This window comes from Podarcis vaucheri, assembly GCF_965113315.1.
Source record: "Podarcis vaucheri genome assembly, chromosome: 3".
In the NCBI taxonomy this organism is placed as follows: Eukaryota; Metazoa; Chordata; class Lepidosauria; order Squamata; family Lacertidae; genus Podarcis; species Podarcis vaucheri.
Window position 1 is genome coordinate 2,425,803 of NC_138761.1, and position 21,145 is coordinate 2,446,947.

The window sequence follows — 21,145 nt, forward strand, 5'->3', positions numbered from 1 at the left end:
AAATTACTTGCCTTGCCCCGGGTGCTGACAACCCACGCTACGCCACTGATCCCCACCGACCCAGGCGCCTACAGAAATGAAACCAGCAGCGCCGAACCCCCTGTGCTTTGAAGGGGGGGACCCCGATACGGCAAGCAAGGCTCAGCCTCAGAATTTGGGGGCCCTCCTCCCTCCGACGCGCCAGCTATTTGTGTGCGCTGAAGGAGCTGACCTGTAAGAGATGCGCCCCATTCCCGAAATCTCCAGAGCAGCAGTAGCTGGACCGGACAACCCCCTCTCCCCCCCCTTCTTCGTAGGGTGCAGCAGCTAAGCGGTTAACCGCAGCCAGCTGTAGCTCCAGCCGCCGCTGGATGAAGGCAGCGTGGAGAAGATGCTCCTCCGTTATCCCTGAGCCATCCGCCAAGTTGCGCGCGGCTGGAGAGGCTGCGAAGGAGCGCGGCTGCTGCTGCTGCTGCTGCAGTAGCAAAGGATGGAGGAGGGAGGAGGGGGTGGCGGCGGGGGGGCCCAGGGCAGAGGAGAGCTTTGCCGGTGAGCCAGGATACCAGCCGGAGGGTTGTGCCCAGAGAGAGAGAGAGAAAGCCAAGCGGTACTTTTCTGCGATAGCTCCTGAATAATTGAGGCAAGCGAGCGGCTTGCAGCGCTTTGAGAAGCAGCTGAACCGTCACACGGCTCCGGGTCGCCTCTCCTCCTGGTCCAGGGAGGGAGGAGACGCCGACGGAGGAGGAGATGCGCCCTGACTGGCCCGGCAGAGACCAGCAGAGGATGGCAGAGCTCTGAGCCCCCAGGAAAAGCCCGGCTGCGGGATCAAGACGCCACTGTCCAACCCTGCCAGTCTGTCGTAGCTACTGGGCTGCCTCAGCATCCCCACCGGCAACATGGCTTTGGTGGTGCACCTGAAGACGGTCACTGACCTGCGGGGCAAAGGAGACAGGATTGCCAAAGTAGCTTTCAGAGGTATGTCCGCATGTGGGTACGTAGGGGGCGCTGGGCTGCAGGCACAGGGTCGGGGGTCCTCTGATGGCAGCAAAAAGTTCTCCGCAGGGGAGTCGCTTTGGGGCTGCAGGAGCAAGGACAGGGCCCAGGTGAGAGGGGCTCGCTCACCTGTCTGCCACCGGGGCAGCTCCAACCTGAGAAACTGGGGGGCTCACGCCATCATTTTGCGCATGCCAAAGTTGGCTGGAGTTGATTTTCTTTTTTTAAAGGGGAGGATTCTGGTGGCTCCAGTTAGCCGTGGCTGTGTGGCCGCATGCTCCCAAAGAATCATAGAATTGCACAGTTGGCATCTATTCCAACCCCCTGCGAAGCAGGAATTTGTTTGCCCAATGTGGGGCTTGAACCCCTGACCCTAAGTCTCATCCTCTACCGACTGAGCTATCGCATGGTAGTCATGTTGCCCAAGTGGCTTATATAAATTGAGACAGATGGAGGAGGGAAGACGTGTTCCAGATTCTTGTGAGACCCTTTGCAAAAGCTCTTATTTATTACATATTCATTCTGTTGCTACCGCACCTTTTCCTCCGTGGAGTTCGAGGTGGCTTGCATTCCTCATTTAATCTCCACAACATCCCTGTCAGGTAAGTTAGGCTGAGAGTGACTGGCCAGCCCCAGGTGATACTCAGCGACCTCTATGAGCCAAGTGGGATTCGAACCCAGTTCTCCTCCAGGTCCCACTCCGACACCCTCACCACTACACTGGCTCTCCCCACATGGAGGAAGTCGCAGTTGCTGAAAGAGCCAGCTCGGTCCTTGCGGAGCAGATAGGTCAGGGTCGCATCCTGTACCACAACTGGGGGGCGGGAGAAGGTGACACAGGAGTGCCCTGCCCCTCTGCCTGGCTTCAGATTCTTCTGCCGAAACTGCTTTCCATGAAGAAAGTAGCAAGCAAGGAACAGAGGAAGGAAGCGATTTGATACTGAGTCAGACCGTCGCTCTGTCTCCTTTTCTGCACTGGCTGGCAACAGTGAAAGTCTCCAAGGTTTCAAGTTGGGATCTTTTCCCAGCCCTAACCCATGGGTAGGCAAACTAAGGCCCGGGGGCCGGATCTGCCCCAATCGCCTTCTCAATCCGGCCCATGGACGGTCCGGGAATCAGCGTGTTTTTACATGAGTAGAATGTGTCCTTTTATTTAAGCTGCATCTCTGGGTTATTTGTGGGGCCTGCCTGGTGTTTTTACATGAGTAGAATGTGTGCTTTTATTTAAAATGCATCTCTGGGTTATTTGTGGGGCATAGGAATTCGTTCATTCCCCCCCACCCCCAAATATAGTCCCGCCCCACTGTCTGAGGGACAGTGAACCGGCCCCCTGCTGAAAAAGTTTGCTGACCCCTGCCCTAACCAGAGATGAGGACTGAAACTTTGTGCATTCAGAGCTGCTGCTCCAACCACTGAGTTTATGCACCTTCCCCTAGTAGCCTCCGAAATCCGGCCTTTTTCCTACAGTCTCTCCAGATCTAGTGAAACTCCACTGATCACTTCCCTTATTTCTGCAGTCAATAAGCAACGCCGTTTGTTCCAGCCAGCCTCTTGGGCCCAGCGAAGAGTCAGTGTGGTGTAGTGGTTAGAGCACTGGACCACGACCTGGGAGACCTGGGTTCAAATTCCCACTCAGTCTTGAAGCTCACGGGATGACAGTCGCAGCCTCTTACCCTACCTTTCAGGGTCGTTGTACAGATTAACTGAGGAGAGGGGTGAACCGAGGACTCTTTGGAGAGGAGATCAGTTGTGGGAGATCAATGCAATAAAACCAGTGTTTTGTGTTGATGGTGCTGCTGCTTTTTGTATTTTTGCAGGGGTTTTAATGTTGTTTTCGATGCTATCTTAATTGGTGTATGACTAGGGCCTTAAAAATGTTTTAAGTAAGCAAAGAAATAAATAGCAGAGCCCAGACTGGTGAGACACAATTTAAGAAGGATGTTGACAAGTTGGAAGTTGTGCAGGTGAGGGCAGCCAAGGTGATCAAGGGTCTGGAAACTAAGTGCTGTGAGATACGGTTGAAGGAGCTGGGTATATTTAGCCTGGAAAAGAGGAGACTGAGAGGAGATATGAGAGCCATCTTCAAATATCTCAAAGGCTCTCGCATGGAAGATGGAGCAAGCTTGTTTTCTCCTGCTCTGGAGGGTAGGACTCGAACTCATGGCTTCACGTTACAAGGAAGGAGATTCCGACTAAACATACGGGAAAAAACTTTCTGACGTAAGAGCTGTAAGACAGTGGAACGGACTCCCTTGGGAGGTTGCGGACTGTCTTTCCTTGGAGGTTTTTCGGCAGAGGTTGGATTGTCATCTGTCTTGGATGCTTTAGTTGAGATCCCAGAGATTGTAGGGGGTTGGGCTAGATGTCCTTCAGGGTCCCCTCTGGCTCTGAGAGTCTATTATTCTTTGCTTCTCTGCTTTTATGAGGCATCCCTGGTCCCCAGTGCTTAAATCTAGACTCTAAGAGAACTAGAAGGAAATGGCACCTTGTCCCTTTTTTCCAACTCCAGCCCAAAGTTCAGAGCCCAGACTTAACTGGGGAGGTGCAATACACTGAACCTTGGACTCTCTGCAGGCACAGCCTCCGCTCTGCCCCTTTCTTGTGACGTCTCCTCTAACACAACCTTTGTGCATGAATGTGTGTAGATTTCATCACGCAGCTGTTGTATCTGATGGCATGCACACATGTTCCAAACACATCGCCTACTCTAGCAGGATGCTCCAGGCATCCACTGCATGGAGCGATAATTTGAGCTTTTAATTCTGCAGCCATTGCATCGGCAATCCTCACCTGTGAGGTAGGCCGGCAGTCATGTGACGCCCGCCCTGAGGAATGCCCTCCCATCAGATGTCAAGGAAAAGACCAGCTATCTGACGTTTAGATGACATCTGAAGGCAGCCCTGTTTAGGGAAGTTTTTAACGTTTGGTGTTTTATTGTGTTTTTAATCTTTTGTTGGAAGCTGCCCAGAGTGTCTGGGGAAACCCAGCCAGATTGGGGGGGGTATTATTATTATTATTATTAACAACAACCTCATACTGTGGGAATGGTTCTGAGGGCAGGCAAGACTGACTTTGCGGTGGCGTGAGATTCGGACTGGGCACTTAGCAGCTCATGCTGAGCTCCAATATCAGCTTTCATAGAATCATAGAATCCTAGAGTTGGAAGAGACCACAAGGGCCATCGAGTCCAACCCCCTGCCAAGCAGGAAACACCATCAGAGCACTCCTGACATATGGTTGTCAAGCCTCTGCTTAAAGACCTCCAAAGTAGGAGACTCCACCACACTCCTTGGCAGCAAATTCCACTGTCGAACAGCTCTTACTGTCAGGAAGTTCTTCCTAATGTTTAGGTGGAATCTTCTTTCTTGTAGTTTGGATCCATTGCTCCGTGTCCGCTTCTCTGGAGCAGCAGAAAACAACCTTTCTCCCTCCTCTATGTGGCATCCTTTTATATATTTGAACATGGCTATCATATCACCCTTAACCTCCTCTTCTCCAGGCTAAACATGCCCAGCTTCCTTAGCCGTTCCTCATAAGGCATCGTTTCCAGGCCTTTGACCATTTTGGTTGCCCTCCTCTGGACACGTTCCAGTTTGTCAGTGTCCTTCTTGAGTTATGGTGCCCAGAACTGGACACAGTACTCCAGGTGAGGTCTGACCAGAGCAGAACACAGTGGCACTATTACTTCCCTTGATCTAGATGCTATACTCCTATTGATGCAGCCCAGAATTGCATTGGCTTTTTTAGCTGCCGCGTCACACTGTTGGCTCATGTCAAGTTTGTGGTCAACCAAGACTCCTAGATCCTTTTCACATGTACTGCTCTCAAGCCAGGTGTCACCCATCTTGTATTTGTGCCTCTCATTTTTTTTGCCCAAGTGCAATACTTTACATTTCTCCCTGTTAAAATTCATCTTGTTTATTTTTGCCCAGTTCTCTAATCTGTCAAGGTTGTTTTGAAGTGTGATCCTGTCCTCTGGGGTGTTAGCCACCCCTCCCAGTTTGGTGTCATCTGCAAATTTGATCAGGATGTCCTTGAGTCCACACCCCCATCAGCACCAAACACCTTGAGCTGCTGTGCTGTTTGCAGCATACGAATAAATTTGAAAGTAATTCCCACCTCTGGAAACCGAGCAAGAGAAGTGGGCAAGGCTGGCCTCTCAGAACACTGGTTTCCCCTTCCATGTCCACTCTAGGAATGTTGTAAAGGTAAAGTGACCCCTGACCGTTAGGTCCAGTTGCAGACGACTCTGGGGTTGCGGCGCTCATCTCCCTTTATTGGCCGAGGGAGCCGGCGTACAGCTTCCGGGTCACGTGGCCAGCATGACTAAGCCGCTTCTGGCGAACCAGAGCAGCACACGGAAACGCCGTTTACCTTCCCGCCGGAGCAGTACCTATTTATCTACTTGCACTTTGACATGCTTTTGAACTGCTAGGTTGGCAGGAAGTCTGTGGGTTAGGGACTGTTTTACTCTGACTGTGCATGAGCCATGCAGGGATTACAGGGTACCCAATCAATCAATCAATCAATCAATCAATCAATCAATCAATCCCCTGGGGAAATGTGCCTAGGGCTACAGCCCAGAATGCGCCACTTGTGACTCTGAACAGGGCATACAAAGTGGAAGAGAGGCATATTCTGAAGTGCATTTTCACTCCAGCTAAGGTAAGGCTACCAGATTTTTTCAATGAATTCAGGGACACTTTTCAACTTCAATGGATTTTGTTGTTGTTTAGTCATTGAGTCGTGTCCGACTCTTCGTGACCAGAGCACGCCAGGCCCTCCTGTCTTCCACTGCCTCCCGCAGTTTGGTCAAACTCATGCTGGTAGCTTCGAGAACACTGTTCAACCATCTCGTCCTCTGTCGTCCCCTTCTCCTTGTGCCCTCCATCTTTCCCAACATCAGGGTCTTTTCCAGGGAGTCTTCTCTTCTCATGAGGTGGCCAAAGAACTGGAGCCTCAGCTTCAGGATCTGTCCTTCCAATGGGCACTCAGGGCTGATTTCCTTCAGAATGGAGAGGTTTGATCTTCTTGCAGTCCATGGGACTCTCAAGAGTCTCCTCCAGCACCAGAATTCAAAAGCATCCATTCTTTGGTGATCAGCCTTCTTTATGGTCCAGCTCTCACTTCCATACATCACTACTGGGAAAATCATGGCTTTAACTATACAGACCTTTGTCGACAAGGTGATGTCTCTGCTTTTTAAGATGCTGTCTAGGTTTGTCAAAACTCCATGGACAAAGACAACCGTGTGGGATTTAGGCCCCCAAAAATAAAAAATGGGGGGGGGATATGTGCAGTGTATATGGGAATTCGTTCATTTCCCCTCTCCCCAAACTATAGTCTAGCCCCCAACAGTGCTTGAAGAAGAGTGAACTGGTGTCCTGTTTAAGAAGTTTGAGGACCCCTGTTCTTAATGCTTTTTTAAATTTTATTTTTAAAGTTACATTGCCTTTTTTGTTTGGCGTCTTGGGCTCCTTTGGGAGGAAGTGAGGGGACCTTAAATGACACTGATTCAAGTCCCACACTGACCAGTTCATCTCCACATCGCACCCCTTATATTAAAAAAAGACCAGCATGTCTGCTTTGCAAGTGTGCCAAAAGCAGTTTAGTTCTGCATCCTGAATTGGCTGGCATGTGACTGAATCCGACCCGGAAATAGTGAAAAATCTAGGAGCTCTCTCCCTGCGTGCCTCTGTTTTGCACATAATAAAATGAAATCACGTATAACCAGCAGGGCTGCTATAGAACTCTGATTAAAAGGAGACAGCGGAGTAATTTCAGAAGACGTTAAATAACGCCGTACAAGGAAGCTGCAGAGATAAGAGTGAAATTCAATTTATGGGACTTTTGCTGGCGCTTCAAACATGCTTCTAATCTCAGCCTCTGTGCAGTGGCTGTAAATTTAGCAGCTCTGAGCAGGAAACCCTTCTCTTGGGCAGACAGAATAATACAATCATAGGGTTGTAGAACTGGAAGGGATCCCAGGGGTCATCTAATCCACCCCCCTGCAATGCAGGAATCAAAGCAGAAGAGATGCTGGAGAAGAGGAGGTTAAGGGGTGCTATGATAGCCATGTTCAAATATATAAAAGGATGTCACATAGAGGAGGGAGAAAGGTTGTTTTCTGCTGCTCCAGAGAAGCGGACACGGAGCAATGGATCCAAACTACAAGAAAGAAGATTCCACCTAAACATTAGGAAGAACTTCCTGACAGTAAGAGCTGTTTGACAGTGGAATTTGCTGCCAAGGAGTGTGGTGGAGTCTCCTCCTTTGGAGGTCTTTAAGCAGAGGCTTGACAACCATATGTCAGGAGTGCTCTGATGGTGTTTCCTGCTTGGCAGGGGGTTGGACTTGATGGCCCTTGCGGTCTCTTCCAACTCTAGGATTCTATGATCCTCGCAGGTGGCCCTACAACCTCTGCTTGAAAACCTCCAAGGAAGGAGAACCCACCAGCCAAACAACTCCTACTGTCAGAAAGTTCTTCTTGATGTTAAGTTGGAATCTCCTTCCTTGTAACTTGAAGCCATTGGTTTGAGTCTTTGGTTCGAGTCCTACCCTCCAGAGCATGAGAATAATAATTGAAATATACTCGGAGTCGAGAGTGGATTTCATGCTCTTTATTCAGCTCATAGTGGTGAGGAGGAGGAATGGAAGTTCCCCCAGAATGTCTGCCTTATATGCATTATTTACACAATGGGTCCCACGTGATTGGCTAATTCCGGGATTATCCTGTAGGCCAATCAGGTTGCAGATTCACTTCCACCTGGAGCTGGATTGGCTGGCTCCTGTGGACCAATCATACTGCTGCATTGTTCTTGGACCAATCAGACTGCTGCATTTTGGATCCTATTCAACTCAGATAATAATAATAATAATAATAATAATAATAATAATAATAATAATAATTTATTTATATCCCGCCCATCTGGCTGGGTCTCCCTAGCCACCCTGGGCAGCTTCCAACAAAGTATTAAAATACAGTAGTCTGTTAAACATTAAAAGCTTCCCTAAAAAGGGCTGCCTTCAGATGTCTTCTAAAAGTCTGGTAGTTGTTGTTCTCTTTGACATCTGATGGGAGGGAGTTCCACAGGGCGGGCGCCACCACCGAGAAGGCCCTCTGCCTGGTTCCCTGTAGCTTTGCTTCTCGCAGGGAGGGAACTGCCAGAAGGCCCTCGGTACTGGACCTCAGTGTCCGGACAGAACGATGGGGGTGGAGACGCTCCTTCAGATATACTGGACCGAGGCCATTTAGGGCTTTAAAGGTCAGCACCAACACTTTGAATTGTGCTCGGAAAAATACTGGAAGCCAATGCAGATCTCTCAGGACCGGTGTTATGTGGTCTCGGCTGCCGCTCCCAGTCACCAGTCTAGCTGCCGCATTCTTGATTAGTTGTAGTTTCCGGGTCACCTTCAAAGGTAGCCCCACATAGAAAGCATTGCAGTAGTCCAAGCGGGAGATAACCAGAGCATGCACTACAGCAGTGTTTCCCAACCTTTTTTGGGCAAAGGCACACTTGTTTCATGAAAAAAATCTCGAGGCACACCACCATTACAGCCCCGTGACGTCAGCGTGCAGCGTCACGCCGGGAGGGACATGAATTGCTAGCAAATTACATAATCACCTCCTTGAGGGCTGGCTCATCTTCTCCGAAGGCAGAACCCCATTAATTAACAGCACAGACTCACACCATAGCCAAGACGAGGGGGGAAAACCTTAGTCATGCACAGTCATGCACATGTGGGGGCTAAATGAGGACGAAGACCGGGCAGAGAGCAGGGTTCAAATCACCCCACCTGGCCAGGACAATCCCTGGGTGCTCCCTTGGGCCACTCGCCTGACCCACCTCGCAGGGCTGTTGTTGAGAGGATAACATGGGGAGAACCACGCGCGCCCCCGGGAGCTCCTTGGAGGAGAAAGCGGGCGATGAATGCAATGCACGAAATATATGAGAGGCGACTAGGTTTTGCAGGTGAGGGGCCCCCACCAGCCTCCGCTTCCAACACCCGGCGCAACGACGCCGAGGTTTCCCCCCGGGCTCGGCTCGGGGAGCAGCGCTGCTCCCCCCCGGCTCCCCTTCGCCCTCCCGGCTCTCTCTGCCGCCCACTGGGGACCCCCCTCACCTGCCAAGTCCGGAGCGCCGGTGGAAGTTGCATGCATGCATGCAGGGCGCCGCGTTGCCATTGCATTGCACTGCACTCCATGCAACGCCTGCACGCATGCATTGCCTTGCACGCCCGCCAAGGGGTCTCCCCGCGGTCCGATGCGTCCCCTCCGGCGTGGATGCAGCATTGCAAAAATATAAAAAAACCCGACGCAGCCCTACCTGGGGGGCAGCCTCCGCCTCCGCCGCTCCGCCTCCGCGGGGATCCCCGGGCTCCATCCTGCCGCCCGATCTCCGCGGGGGCGCAGGCAGGCTGCGCGGGGTCTGCGCGGAAGAGCCCCTGCCCGCCCGGCCGCCGCCGCTGCGCTCATTCCATGGCCTGGAGAAGAGCGCTTCAAACAAAACGCCCGGCCCGCCAGGCCACGCTGGGAAACGTAGTTCGCACACCCCACGCGGGCGCGGAGCCCAAGGGCGAGGGGACTACGGATCCCGGCAGCCCCCGCGCCGGGGACGGAGGGGGAGAGGCCGGGTGCAGGGATGGAGGGACGGGTGGGCGAGCAAGTGAGTGAGTGGCAGCCGCCAAGCCTTGGCCGAGAGCCAGGAAGGGCCTCCCCGGAGGAGGAGGAGGAGGAGGAGGGAGGCGCAGAGCGGGAGGGAGGGAGGGAACCCCAGGGGTCATCTAGTGACGGCGCCCCAATCGAAAATTTGACTTAAAAAAAAATCTTTCGAATTTTTTAATTTTTCCCGCGGCACACCAGGCAACATCTCGCGGCACACTAGTGTGCCGCGGAACAGTGGTTGGGAAACACTGCACTACAGTACTATGGACAGGCAGTCTGCGGGCAAGAAGGGTCTCATCCTGAGTACCAGATGGAGCTGATAAACAGCTGCCCTGGACACAGAATTGACCTGCGCCTCCATGGACAGCTGTGAGTCCAAAATGACTCCCAGGCTGCATACCTGGTCCTTCAGGGGCACAGTTGCCCCATTCAGAACCTGGGAATCCTCCACACCCACCCGCCTCCTGTCCCCCAAAACCAGTACTTCTGTCTTTTCAGGATTCAACCTCAATCTGTTAGCTGCCATCCATCCTCCAACCGCCTCAACACACTCACACAGGACCTTCACAGCCTTCACTGGTTCCGATTTGAAAGAGAGGTAGAGCTGAGTATCATCCACATACTGATGAACATGTGACCGCCCTTGAGATATTTGAAGATGCCTATCATATCAACTCTCAGTCTCCTCTTTTCCCGGCGAAACATGCCCAACTCCTTCAGCTGTTCCTCATCAGGCTTGGTTTCCAGACTCTTGATCATCTTGGTTGCCCTCCTCTGAACATCTCCCAGCTTGTCCACATCCTTCCCAAATTGTAGTACCCAGAACTGGATACAGTATTCCATACCATAAGACTTAGGAATATCTGTGAACATATTCACTCCCCCCCAAAAAAATATCCCTTCCCTGATTCAACATACATGCTATGATATAATTCATACTGGCATAGATCTCCCGTTCTTCGACTGTCCCAAATGCTTAAGCTATTCTTCCGCGGTAATTATATAGTAAGAGCAAAAGATGGCATGGCCAAATTACATGCAATAGGTTCATGTTCATGTTCATTCAGGACTATGGTTGATCCAGTTATCCTTTGTGCTGTTGCATCAATACTGCGCCTATGTACCCAACTTACATTTTTTCATAAATATTTATTGAGCTTGGTTTCAAACACTATAATATTGAGAATGATTTCTTGGAGGTGGAGTGGTAAGCCAATTTGCCTACGAAATCCCCTTATCCCATAAATGCCAACTTGACCACTTCGATGCGCAGAACTGGCACTGTTTACAGGTGCCACAGAAATACTCATTCCACATTTGTGAGGACTCAATCTTCTAGTGTTGCAGCACCTGGCCTGCGGAACTCCCTGCCAATTGATGTCAGGTAAGCGCCTTCCCTGTGGTTTTTCTTTTTTTGGCACCACCTAAAAACATCCTTAGGGACGCAGGTGGTGCTGTGGGTTAAACCAAAGTGCCTAGGGCTTGCTGATCAGAAGGTCGGCGGTTCGAATCCCCACGATGGGGTGAGCTCCCGTTGCTCGGTCCCTGCTCCTGCCAACCTAGCAGTTCGAAAGCACGTCAAAGTGCAAGTAGATAAATAGGTACCACTCCGGCAGGAAGGTAAACGGCATTTCCGTGCGCTGCTCTGGTTCACCAGAAGCGGCTTAGTCATGCTGGCCACATGACCCAGAAGCTGTACGCCGGCTCCCTCGGCCGATAAAGCGAGATGAGCGCCGCAACCTCAGAGTCGTCCACCACTGGACCTAATGGTCAGAGGGGTCCTTTTACCTTTACCTTTATAAACATCCTCAGAAACACTAAACATTTGGGCAAAATTCTGATTCCTCTGCTCACAAGTCACTTAACCCAACCAGGGTGCCCAGAAACTGACAGTTTCTCGGTCTCCCAATGCAGAAACAGTTTTTTTTCCAGAGCACCAGAGGTTAATCTCCTGATCAATAGCTAAGATTTATGTCTGACCACAATCTATCTCCATGTAATTATTTCCGTCAGCAGCCTGCCAACAAAAGACGTTCAATCCACCATGTTCTTCCCCTGGAAGTTATTATTATGATATTTTAAATGATTCCCCCGACTATGTCTTTAGCTTTTCCTGTTTTATCTGTAAGTTGCATCGAGTCCCTATCAGGGGTGAGAGGCGGGGTATAAATGAATGAATGAATTTACTGAAGAGAGATAGATAATTGATTACAGTCGGAGACCAGCTTATAAAACACTCTTGGGGGTACATTCCCAGAAAGAAAACAAACAGTTAAAACAAATGTACAACAATAAATTTAAATTTTATAAATGCGATGAGCATGTTGTTGTTGTTTAGTCGTTTAGTCGTGTCCAACTCTTTGTGAGCCCCTTGACCAGAGCAGGCCAGGCACTCCTGTCTTCCACTGCCTCCCACAGTTTGGTCAAACTCATGTTCGTACCTTCGAGAACACTGTCCCACCATCTCGTCCTCCGTCGTCCCCTTCTCCTTGTGCCCTCCATCTTTCCCAACATCAGGGTCTTTTCCAGGGAGTCTTCTCTTCTCATGAGGTGGCCAAAGTCTTGGAGCCTCAGCTTCAGGATCTGTCCTTCCAGTGAGCACTCAGGGCTGATTTCCTTCAGAATGGAGAGGTTTGATCTTCTTGCAGTCAATGGGACTCTCAAGAGTCTCCTCCAGCACCATAATTCAAAAGCACCCTTTCTTCGGCGATCAGCCTTCTTTATGGTCCTATATGCAGCGGCGTAGCGTGGGTTGTCAGCACCCGGGGCAAAGCAAGTAATTTGCGCCCCCTAACCCCTAACCTGCCGCCGCTGCCAGCTTCTCTTGCTGCTGCCTGGTCTGGTCTGGTGTGGTTCTCTCCCGCGCTCAGCGCTGCGGCTGGGTGGCCGCTGCACTGTCCCTCCCCCAGGTAGTCCCTCGCTCTCTCTCCGCACCGCACACCTGGCACCCACCCCCTCCACAGTGGGTGGTGACCCAGCGGCTCGGATTGGATTCGCACAGCCAGCACTGCAGTGAGAGAGAGTGAGTGAGCCAGGTAGGGGCAGAGAGCTGCGAGTGCGCCCCCCAGATGTTGCGCCCGGTGCGGCCGGCCCCCCTGCAACCCCACGCTACCCCACTGCCTATATGCGATAAGCATATCGACTCTTAAAACTTTAAGCTAAGCTACTGCATAGATATGTCCCAGAGTCACCCATGGAACTGAGTTTGGGGATTTTCTCATGAAGTAGTTTGAGTCGGCGGATGGTCTGCGCCTGCAGAGAATTTACTGAACATCTTAATAACGATTCAACCCAAATCATTGAATGGTTCAAGAATAATTCATGGAAAGGGGAGGCAGTTTGGAGGGGCGGGGGCTCTCTGCTGCAGCTGTGTCCATGCACGATCTGGCTAGCTGGATGGCCGGTGGGTGGGATGGACGGACAGACAGACACAACCCTCTGAATTTACAACCAACCCTTCCTCAAGCGGCTCCCTGCCAAGGTTTTCAGCCGAGAAGTGAAGCCTGCAGGCCAGCTAAGCTGAGCTCCTTGCTGTGAAATCCAGCTGCAAAAAACACAGAGAGGTACCTGCTTGCCTGGAGCTACAGATTTCGTTTGCTGCTGACAGAGGAAGCGTTGAGACGCCTCACACTGTTTCCCTAGAACCGCAGGCTGAAAGATACCTAGCTGAGCATCTATTCCGCACATCAGCTGTTGGGCAGCGAGTCTGAGCAACCTCGGCAAAGCCCTGCTGTCCCTCCTGCTTGTGAGGAGACCCTCCCTGGGTCACCTCGTGAATCGCAAGGACTCTCCAGGGTGCTCTCCACTTCCAGGGGGCGAGAGCCACTTTTGGAAAAGATCTCTATTCCTATTCTTGGGGGTGGAGTGGTTTAATTTTGATACTAGACAACAGGCACGTCCAACTCCCAAGAGACGCTATGATCTACTCCCAGTATAAAAACACTGGCGGTGATCTACTGGCAGTTGTTGAGCTTTTTTTAGGGGGGAGGCAAGAGTTGTTGAGTTTTTTGTTGTTAATCGTGGCCAACCGGTTGGACATCGCTGCTATACTGCCTTCGTTCTCAAACGCCATCTGTTCCGGAGGTCTGTTCCAAAACCAAAGCGTTCCAAAACCAAGACGCACTTTCCCACAGGAAGCAATGCAAAATGGATTAATCCGTTCCAGACTTTTAAAAACAACCCCTAAAACAGCAATTGAACATGAATTTTACGATCTAACGAGACCATTGATCCATAAAATTCTCTCCACTCTCGAGGTTGCAAAGCAGAGCACTTGCTCTCCTCTCTATTTAAATCTCCGTTTGTGTAGAGATTTTCAAAAGGGATACATGACAAATCTGAAGAATCATGAATTGTGCAGGCTGTTTATGTTAGCCAGATTTAATGTTTCCCTCAGTGATTGTGAGAGGAAGATATTTAGCTCTCCCAGAATCAGAGCGTCTCTGCAAATGTAGTAAACAGGAACCTGATACTTTGGAGCATATTTTCTTCTCTTGTGATTTTGGCATTTATGCCAGAAGACAATTATTAGAGGCCTTACAACTCAATAGGCTGAATTCTACGCTACCAACGGTACAGGACCTGCTTTTGGACAGGAATGATCAAATTACTTTAATAGTGGCTGAATTTTTGAGTGTTGTCCATGTAGAAAGACTGGGCCGTTATAAAGAGATCTCGTGGTTCTTAACTGAGCGGTGATGTGGTAGCGTTGCAGTGTATTATTTATGCAAATTAATTTCCTCTGGAGTTAAAGATCTGACCGGGACAAACCTTGTTGTGTTGAGCTCGTATGTTGCACAATTTGTATACGATGTCTGTTTGATAATGTGTGGTTTGCTATGCCTAATAAAGGATATTTGATTTGAGAAAGCTCCTTGTGTGTGTGTTGAACCCAGACCCAGCTGTGTTTGTCCAACCTCTGGGTTGGACTAGATGACCCTCGGTGTCCCTGCAATTCTAGGCTTCTGTCTCCCACCCATTTCCCGGCTCTTCTCTTACTCTCTCCGGCTCAGCCAGGCCTGACTCTGCTCAATATCCTTCGTTCCCCACGAGATCCACCTATTTATAGGTCCTCTCGCTTGCTTCACAGTTTCTCTGGGATTTGTTCACAGACGTCTGTGCGTCACGATCAGGTCTGGGAATTGGGGACTGTCTCCCTGGGGTGCCTCCTCACTCGCTCCTTGAGGGTGTCACATTCCTGCAGAGTTTAAAACACCCGCCCTGTGTGCGTTTTCTGCAAAGGCTGCGAGGGCCACATGGGAGGGATGCAGGGGCCAGAAGGCAGCACCTGGAGGCTACACCACAGATTTACACAACCCAAATCTATTGTCTTGGCACCAGCTGCCATGGGTTGCTTCCCTGACCTACTGGGCCACTATTTTGGGGGTCTGCCAGAGGGAGAATCGTAGAATTAGATTTCTTTCCGCAGGGCCTGTAAGACAGAGTTGTTCCGCCTAACCTTTGGGCTTGGAATCAACTTGATCTCCTCCCCCTCTTTCCTTTTTCTTTTCTCCTTCTATGATGGAACCCCTATTTGGGGACTTCCCTGGCTTTTTTCTGGCCCCCGTAGGACCAGTCTGGATAGTTAGCCTTGGTGAAGATTTGGCATTTTCACCCCCAAAAAGTTTTTGATTTGCGTTTCTACTGAAATGAGGCTGCATTTTAATGTTGTAGTTTAATCTTGTTTTTAAGGTGTATTTTGTTAAATTGTTTTTATACCTGGTATTAGCCGCCCTGAGCCCGGTCTTGGCTGCGGAGGGCAGGGTATAAATAAAATGTATTATTATTGTTGTTATTATTATTATTATTATTATTATTATTATTATTATTATTATTATTGCAGTCAAGTATAACATAACTGTTGGACCACAGAGCCTAGGACTTGCCGATCAGAAGGTCGGCGGTTCGAATCCCTGCGACGGGCTGAGCTCAAACAAATCTACCAACTAACTTCCTGCCATATACAGGGAATGTGCTTTGCTACTAACCTACTAGTGTGAGTGAATAAGGATAATATTTAATTAATATATCCTCTCCTACCGTCCACAACATTCCCACACTGGGAGTTGAACCAGGAACCTTCTGCATGTGAAGCTAGCACTCTGCAACTGAGCCACGGCCATTTGCCACAACTTTGAACTATCCTTCGCTGGGGAGCAAGGATGGAAGAGCACTCTTGCCTCCAGGTTTCGTTTGTGGACTTCTTAGCGGCTTCTGGTTAGCCGCATCAGGATGTGAGACGTGCTGCTCCTTTGGTCTGATCCTGCGGGGACTGAGGGCAGAGATCCCACTCTGCCAAGATAGTCCAAGGGTGGCAAATCCCAGAGATATCAGCTGTTTTCCTGGGGCAATTCATCATATCAGCATTAAGTAGCTTTTGAATTCTTTCGCCGGCTGGTTGTAATGTGAAAGAACATCATCTGGAGAAATCACGATGAGCTGAAGATGTACTTGCTAATGCTAAATGACATGGAGGCCTCCTGGGCTCTTGAGTTCATCATTTAACTTTATTTTATCTTCACTGCCGTGACTTCTGCCCTTGGATTTACTGCGGCCATTTGGAATCCTGGCCCCTATCACTGAAAGCGCATAAAGCTCGTCTGTATTTGTTATCGCCTGCCAATTGGGGTACTTACTCCAATTAATCATAGAATCACAGAATGAAAGAATCATAGCATGAAGGGACCCCCAAGGGTCATCCAGTCCAAGTCCCTGCCCATGCAGCGTTCTCAGCTAGATCAAACATGACAGGTGGTCATCTGACCTCTGCTTAAAAACCTCCAAGGAAGGACAGCCCACAACCTCCTGAGGGAGACCATTCCACTATCCAACAGCTCTTACTGTCAGAAAGTTTTTTTCTGATGTTTACTTGGAATCTCCTTCCTTGTAACTTGAAGCCATGGGTTCGAGTCCTACCCTCCAGAGCAGGAGAAACCAATCTTCTTCCATCTTCCATGTGATAGCCCTTGAGATATTTGAAGACGGCTCTCCTATCTCTTCTCAGTCTCCTCTTTTCCGGGCTAAACATCCCTAGCTCCTTCAACCGTTCCTCATAAGGTTTGGCTTCTAGACCCTGGATCATTTTAGTCACCCTTCTCTGCACACATGGGTGTAGCCAGGATTTTTGTTGGGGGGGGGGAGACCTCAGTTAGCTATATATTTTTATTGATTTGGGGGGGGAGGGCAGCTGCCTCCTGCCCTCCTTGACTTCCAGCTTGTCAATACCTGTCTTAAATTGTGTCTCTATACTATACTTCTCTATAATATACACTATACGTCTATTGATGCAGCCTAGAATAGCATTAGCCCTTTTTGCTGCTGCATCATGACACAGTGGTACAGTGGACGCTGGGGTTGTGAACGTGATCCGTGCGGGATGCCTCTGCACACGTGCGAGTTGCAGTTTAGTGCTTCTGCGCATGCGCGACCGCTGAAACCCCGAAGTAACCCGAAAAAACCAAACACCACCCGAAAAAACACAACCTGCAGAGTCTGTAACCCGAGGTATTACTGTACCTTGGTTTATGAACTTAATCCGTTCCAGAAGTCTGTTCTTAAACCAAAACTGTTCCTAAACCAGGGCGCACTTTCCCTAATGAGACCTCCTGCCGCCGGTGCCCTTCCACTGTTCGGATTCTGTTCTTAGACCAAGGTAAAGTTCTCAAACCAAGACACTATTTCTGGTTTCACGGAGTTTGTAAACCAAATCGTTCTTAAACCAGACTGTTCTTATACCGAGGTACCACTGTATATGATATCCACCCTCAGAATGGGGGATGGTCTCCCTCTGGAGGTGGTGGACCCCCAATCCTTTGAAATGTTTCAGCAGAGGTTGGATGGCCGTCTGTCAGGGATGCTTTAGCTGAGATTCCGGCATTGCAGGGGGTTGGACTGGATGACCTTTGAGGTCCCTTCCAACTCTCCAATTCTATCATTCTACGATCATTCCATGGCTTCTCTGGGAGAAATAGAATTAGGGAGTGCAAAGCCTTACACTGAGTGGCTTCCTCACATCCTTAAATGCAAACTCCAGACTGTGGGATGTGATCCATGAGAGGCAGTCAAGTACAACATTCCTTGTTTTCCTAGAGTGGACATGCGAGGGAATGTTTGGTCCAGCCAGTCGAAACTTCCTGTTCCTCCTGGGCTGGAGCATCCTTCCTTTCCCCTGTGATAGAAGGTGGGTGTGACCTTACCTGTCCAGGTAACAAAAGGACGAGTCACCCAGCACCCTTCCCTCTTTTTGACTCCCTCCTTCATTGGACCAGCTTTTAGCTAGGACTGCTCTGCTAGCTCTCAGCTAGCAGAAGCACTGAGATTATTCCTCCATATGGGGTAGATCCACATGAGATTGAGATTATTCATGAAATTGAGATTATTTATGAGCACTGAGATTATTCCTCCATATGGGGTAGATCCACATGTACATATTTGTAACTAAGTCTGCCTTCAGAAATCCAACTGTGAACTGATGTAAGTAAACTTCTTTTATTGACTTTGAATAAGATTGTGGCTTCTTTATTCTTTTAAGAGGGATTCAAGGGAATTTACCAGGAATTATACAATTCAATCTGAGACAGACTGAATTGTATAATAGTGAGAGACTCACACATGGGCTCCATGATTACTGCAGATGGTGACTGCAGCCACGAAATTAAAAGACGCCTGCTTCTTGGGAGAAAAGCAATGACAAACCAAGACAGCATCTTAAAAAGCAGAGACATCACCTTGCCAACAAAGGTCCGTATAGTAAAAGCTATGGTTTTCTCAGTAGTGATGTATGGAAGTGAGAGCTGGACCATAAAGAAGGCTGATCGCCGAAGAATGGATGCTTTTGAATTCTGGTGCTGGAGGAGACTCTTGAGAGTCCCATGGACTGCAAGAAGATCAAACCTCTCCATTCTGAAGGAAATCAGCCCTGAGTGCTCACTGGAAGGACAGATCGTGAAGCTGAGGCTCCAAGACTTTGGCCACCTCATGAGAAGAGAAGACTCCCCGGAAAAGACCCTGATATTGGGGAAGATGGAGGGTACAAGGAGAAGGGGACGACGGAGGACGAGATGGTTGGACAGTGTTCTCAAGGCTACCAGCATGAGTTTGACCAAACTGTGGGAGGCAGTGGAAGACAGAAGTGTTCTGGTCCAGGGGGTCACAAAGAGTTGGACACGACTAAACGACTAAACGGCAACAACAACAACAACAATGAGAGGCTCACACGAGCCTGCAACCAGCTATCTGCTATGCATGTAAAAAGAGGAATGTAACTCTGCTAAGTAAAGGAACTTGCTAGCGCAAGTTAGGAAGGATATTAATAAACAATATATCTTCTCCTGCCACCCTGAGCATTCCCACACCGACAGGAAGAACCTTCTAAGTCTCTGCCATTCCCGATGCAAATCGGAGGCAGCTCACAGCAATATTAAAACCAGAAGCAGCAAACAGGATTCTTCGGCTGGAGGCAAACACATTTAATAACCACCAAAGCCTACTGGCTTTGAGAGAGGGTTGATTTCGATTTGGCGGTAGATGGTCTTAACATTTTAATAACGTTTCTCATCCCCTGCCATGTCGTAAAAGTTGCATTCAAAGAGGAGTCTCTGCGACGGAGCAATAAAAAGCGAATGCTGATCTATATACATGCCCAGGATTAACAGCTTCTCTCCTTAGCGTGTCTGATGGGTTTGATTCGTCAGCCGGCTGCCTCAATGGTACTCATCCGTCTCTTGGGGTCCCAGGCTTTGACGTATTCATAGCAAAGAAGTCTGATCAAATTATTATTATTATTTATTGAATTTACCGTATTTTTCGCTCTATAACATGCACCCGACCATAACACGCACGTAGTTTTTAGAGGAGGAAAACAAGAAAAAAAATATTCTAAACGAAACAGTGGATGTATGATTTTTGTGGTTCATGCTGTGGCCACAGACATGTGATCTGACGGTGAGTTTGGGGTAGCCCAATGCAAAAATCCTGAGGATCCATGTGGATCCATGCTTTGTAACCACGTTTTAAGTGTGGAGGGAAGGAAAAGCACTCAAGGGACAAGTAGCACGTGTGGGGTGGGTGGAGAAGGATGCTGCTAATAATGCAGAAGAGGGGTATAAGGAGAGAAGGCTCCTCTCCTCTCCCGCTTTGCTCCTTTAAAGGCTCTGCTTCTCTCCGTCCTCCCTGGCTTGCTGAAAAACTTTGCTGCTATTTAGCCAGCTGAGTGGGGAGGAGAGAGGGACAGAGACCCTGCTTGCGAAAAACTTTGCTGCTATTTAGTGAGCTGTTCTCTCCCTCCTCCCTGACTCGCTGAAAAAAAACAGCTCCGGACTCATGTAAGCGGCTCCTCTCCTCTCCCGCTTTGCTCCTTTAAAGCAAGCAGGCTCTCTGTCCCTCTCTCCTCCCCACTCAGCAGCTCTTCTCCCGCTTTGCTGTTTCAAAGCGAGCCACGGAGGAGGGAAGGAAGGGGAACCATGGATCCTCTGTTCACGACTGCAGCAGATCCCCTCCGCCACCCATAGGCATTCACTCCATAACACGCACAGACCTTTCCCCTTAGTTTCTAGGAGGAAAAAAGTGAGTATTACGGTGCAAAAAATACGGAATATACTGCTCTATACCTGGAGGTTTCAGGGCGTTTCACAGAATATAATTGTACAAGGATGAGATGTAATGCAAAAAAATGTTTTTTATGGGATTTCCATACAGGGTTTTATTGCTTCACACTATTTCTTTTCCACTTAATATATATATATATATAAATCTCTAAGAAAATGAAATCTCATACAGAAAATGAAAGCAACAACAGACAACTTAAAGGTAAAGGGACCCCTGACCATTAGGTCCAGTTGTGACCGACTCTGGGGTTGCGGTGCTCATCTCACTTTATTGGCCGAGGGAGCCGGCATACAGCTTCCGCGTCATGTACAGCTGGCGAACCAGAGCAGTGCACGGAAATGCCATTTACCTTTCCGCCGGAGTGGTACCTATTGATCTACTTGCACTTTGACGTGCTTTCGAACTGCTAGGTTGGCAGGAGCAGGGACCGAGCAATGGGAGCTCACGCCGTCACGGGGATTCGAACCGCTGACCTTCTGATCGGCAAGCCCTAGGCTCTGTGGTTTAACCCGCAGCACCACCTGCGTCAACAGACAACTTAATTCACAACAAACGCCACAAGAGCACACTGCTCGCGTTCAAAAATGTCACGTTATTCCATTGCTAATACACGTAAAGCAATTTCAGGTCTTTTGCGCTGGGACACAACCCATTTGCCCTAGTGCAATTTCAGAAAAGGTTACGTTCAGTCGGAGACTGATACAGACTAAAGCAAAACCGCAAAGGTTTCCGTGCAGTTGGGTAGGATATTATTCCATGAACCATGGATCAAAATACAGTATTTACATCTATTTACTCCAGGGTTACTATCCCTGGCTTTTTCCTGTAGGACTAATTGCAGTCATTAACAGCCGTCAACAGGTTGACCATACCCATTGAGTCGATCACCCATTTCCTACTACC

General features: G+C 49.3%; 1 protein-coding gene across 12 annotated transcripts in view; it reads left to right on the forward strand.

Annotated features, from left to right (window-relative positions):
- Positions 1-255: 255 nt before the first annotated feature.
- OTOF (otoferlin) overlaps positions 256-21,145 on the forward strand; it is a 221,762-nt gene continuing 200,872 nt past the window's right edge. For 7 of the 12 annotated variants that reach the window (XM_082217189.1, XM_082217195.1, XM_082217200.1 and 4 more), the window contains exon 1: positions 257-954. In XM_082217189.1, coding sequence (XP_082073315.1) covers positions 876-954 — 79 coding nt within the window. In that variant the 5' untranslated portion in view covers positions 257-875. Of the gene's footprint in view, positions 955-21,145 lie in introns of all 12 variants that reach the window. The other 5 variants (XM_082217194.1, XM_082217197.1, XM_082217190.1 and 2 more) reach the window with 2 other exon arrangements.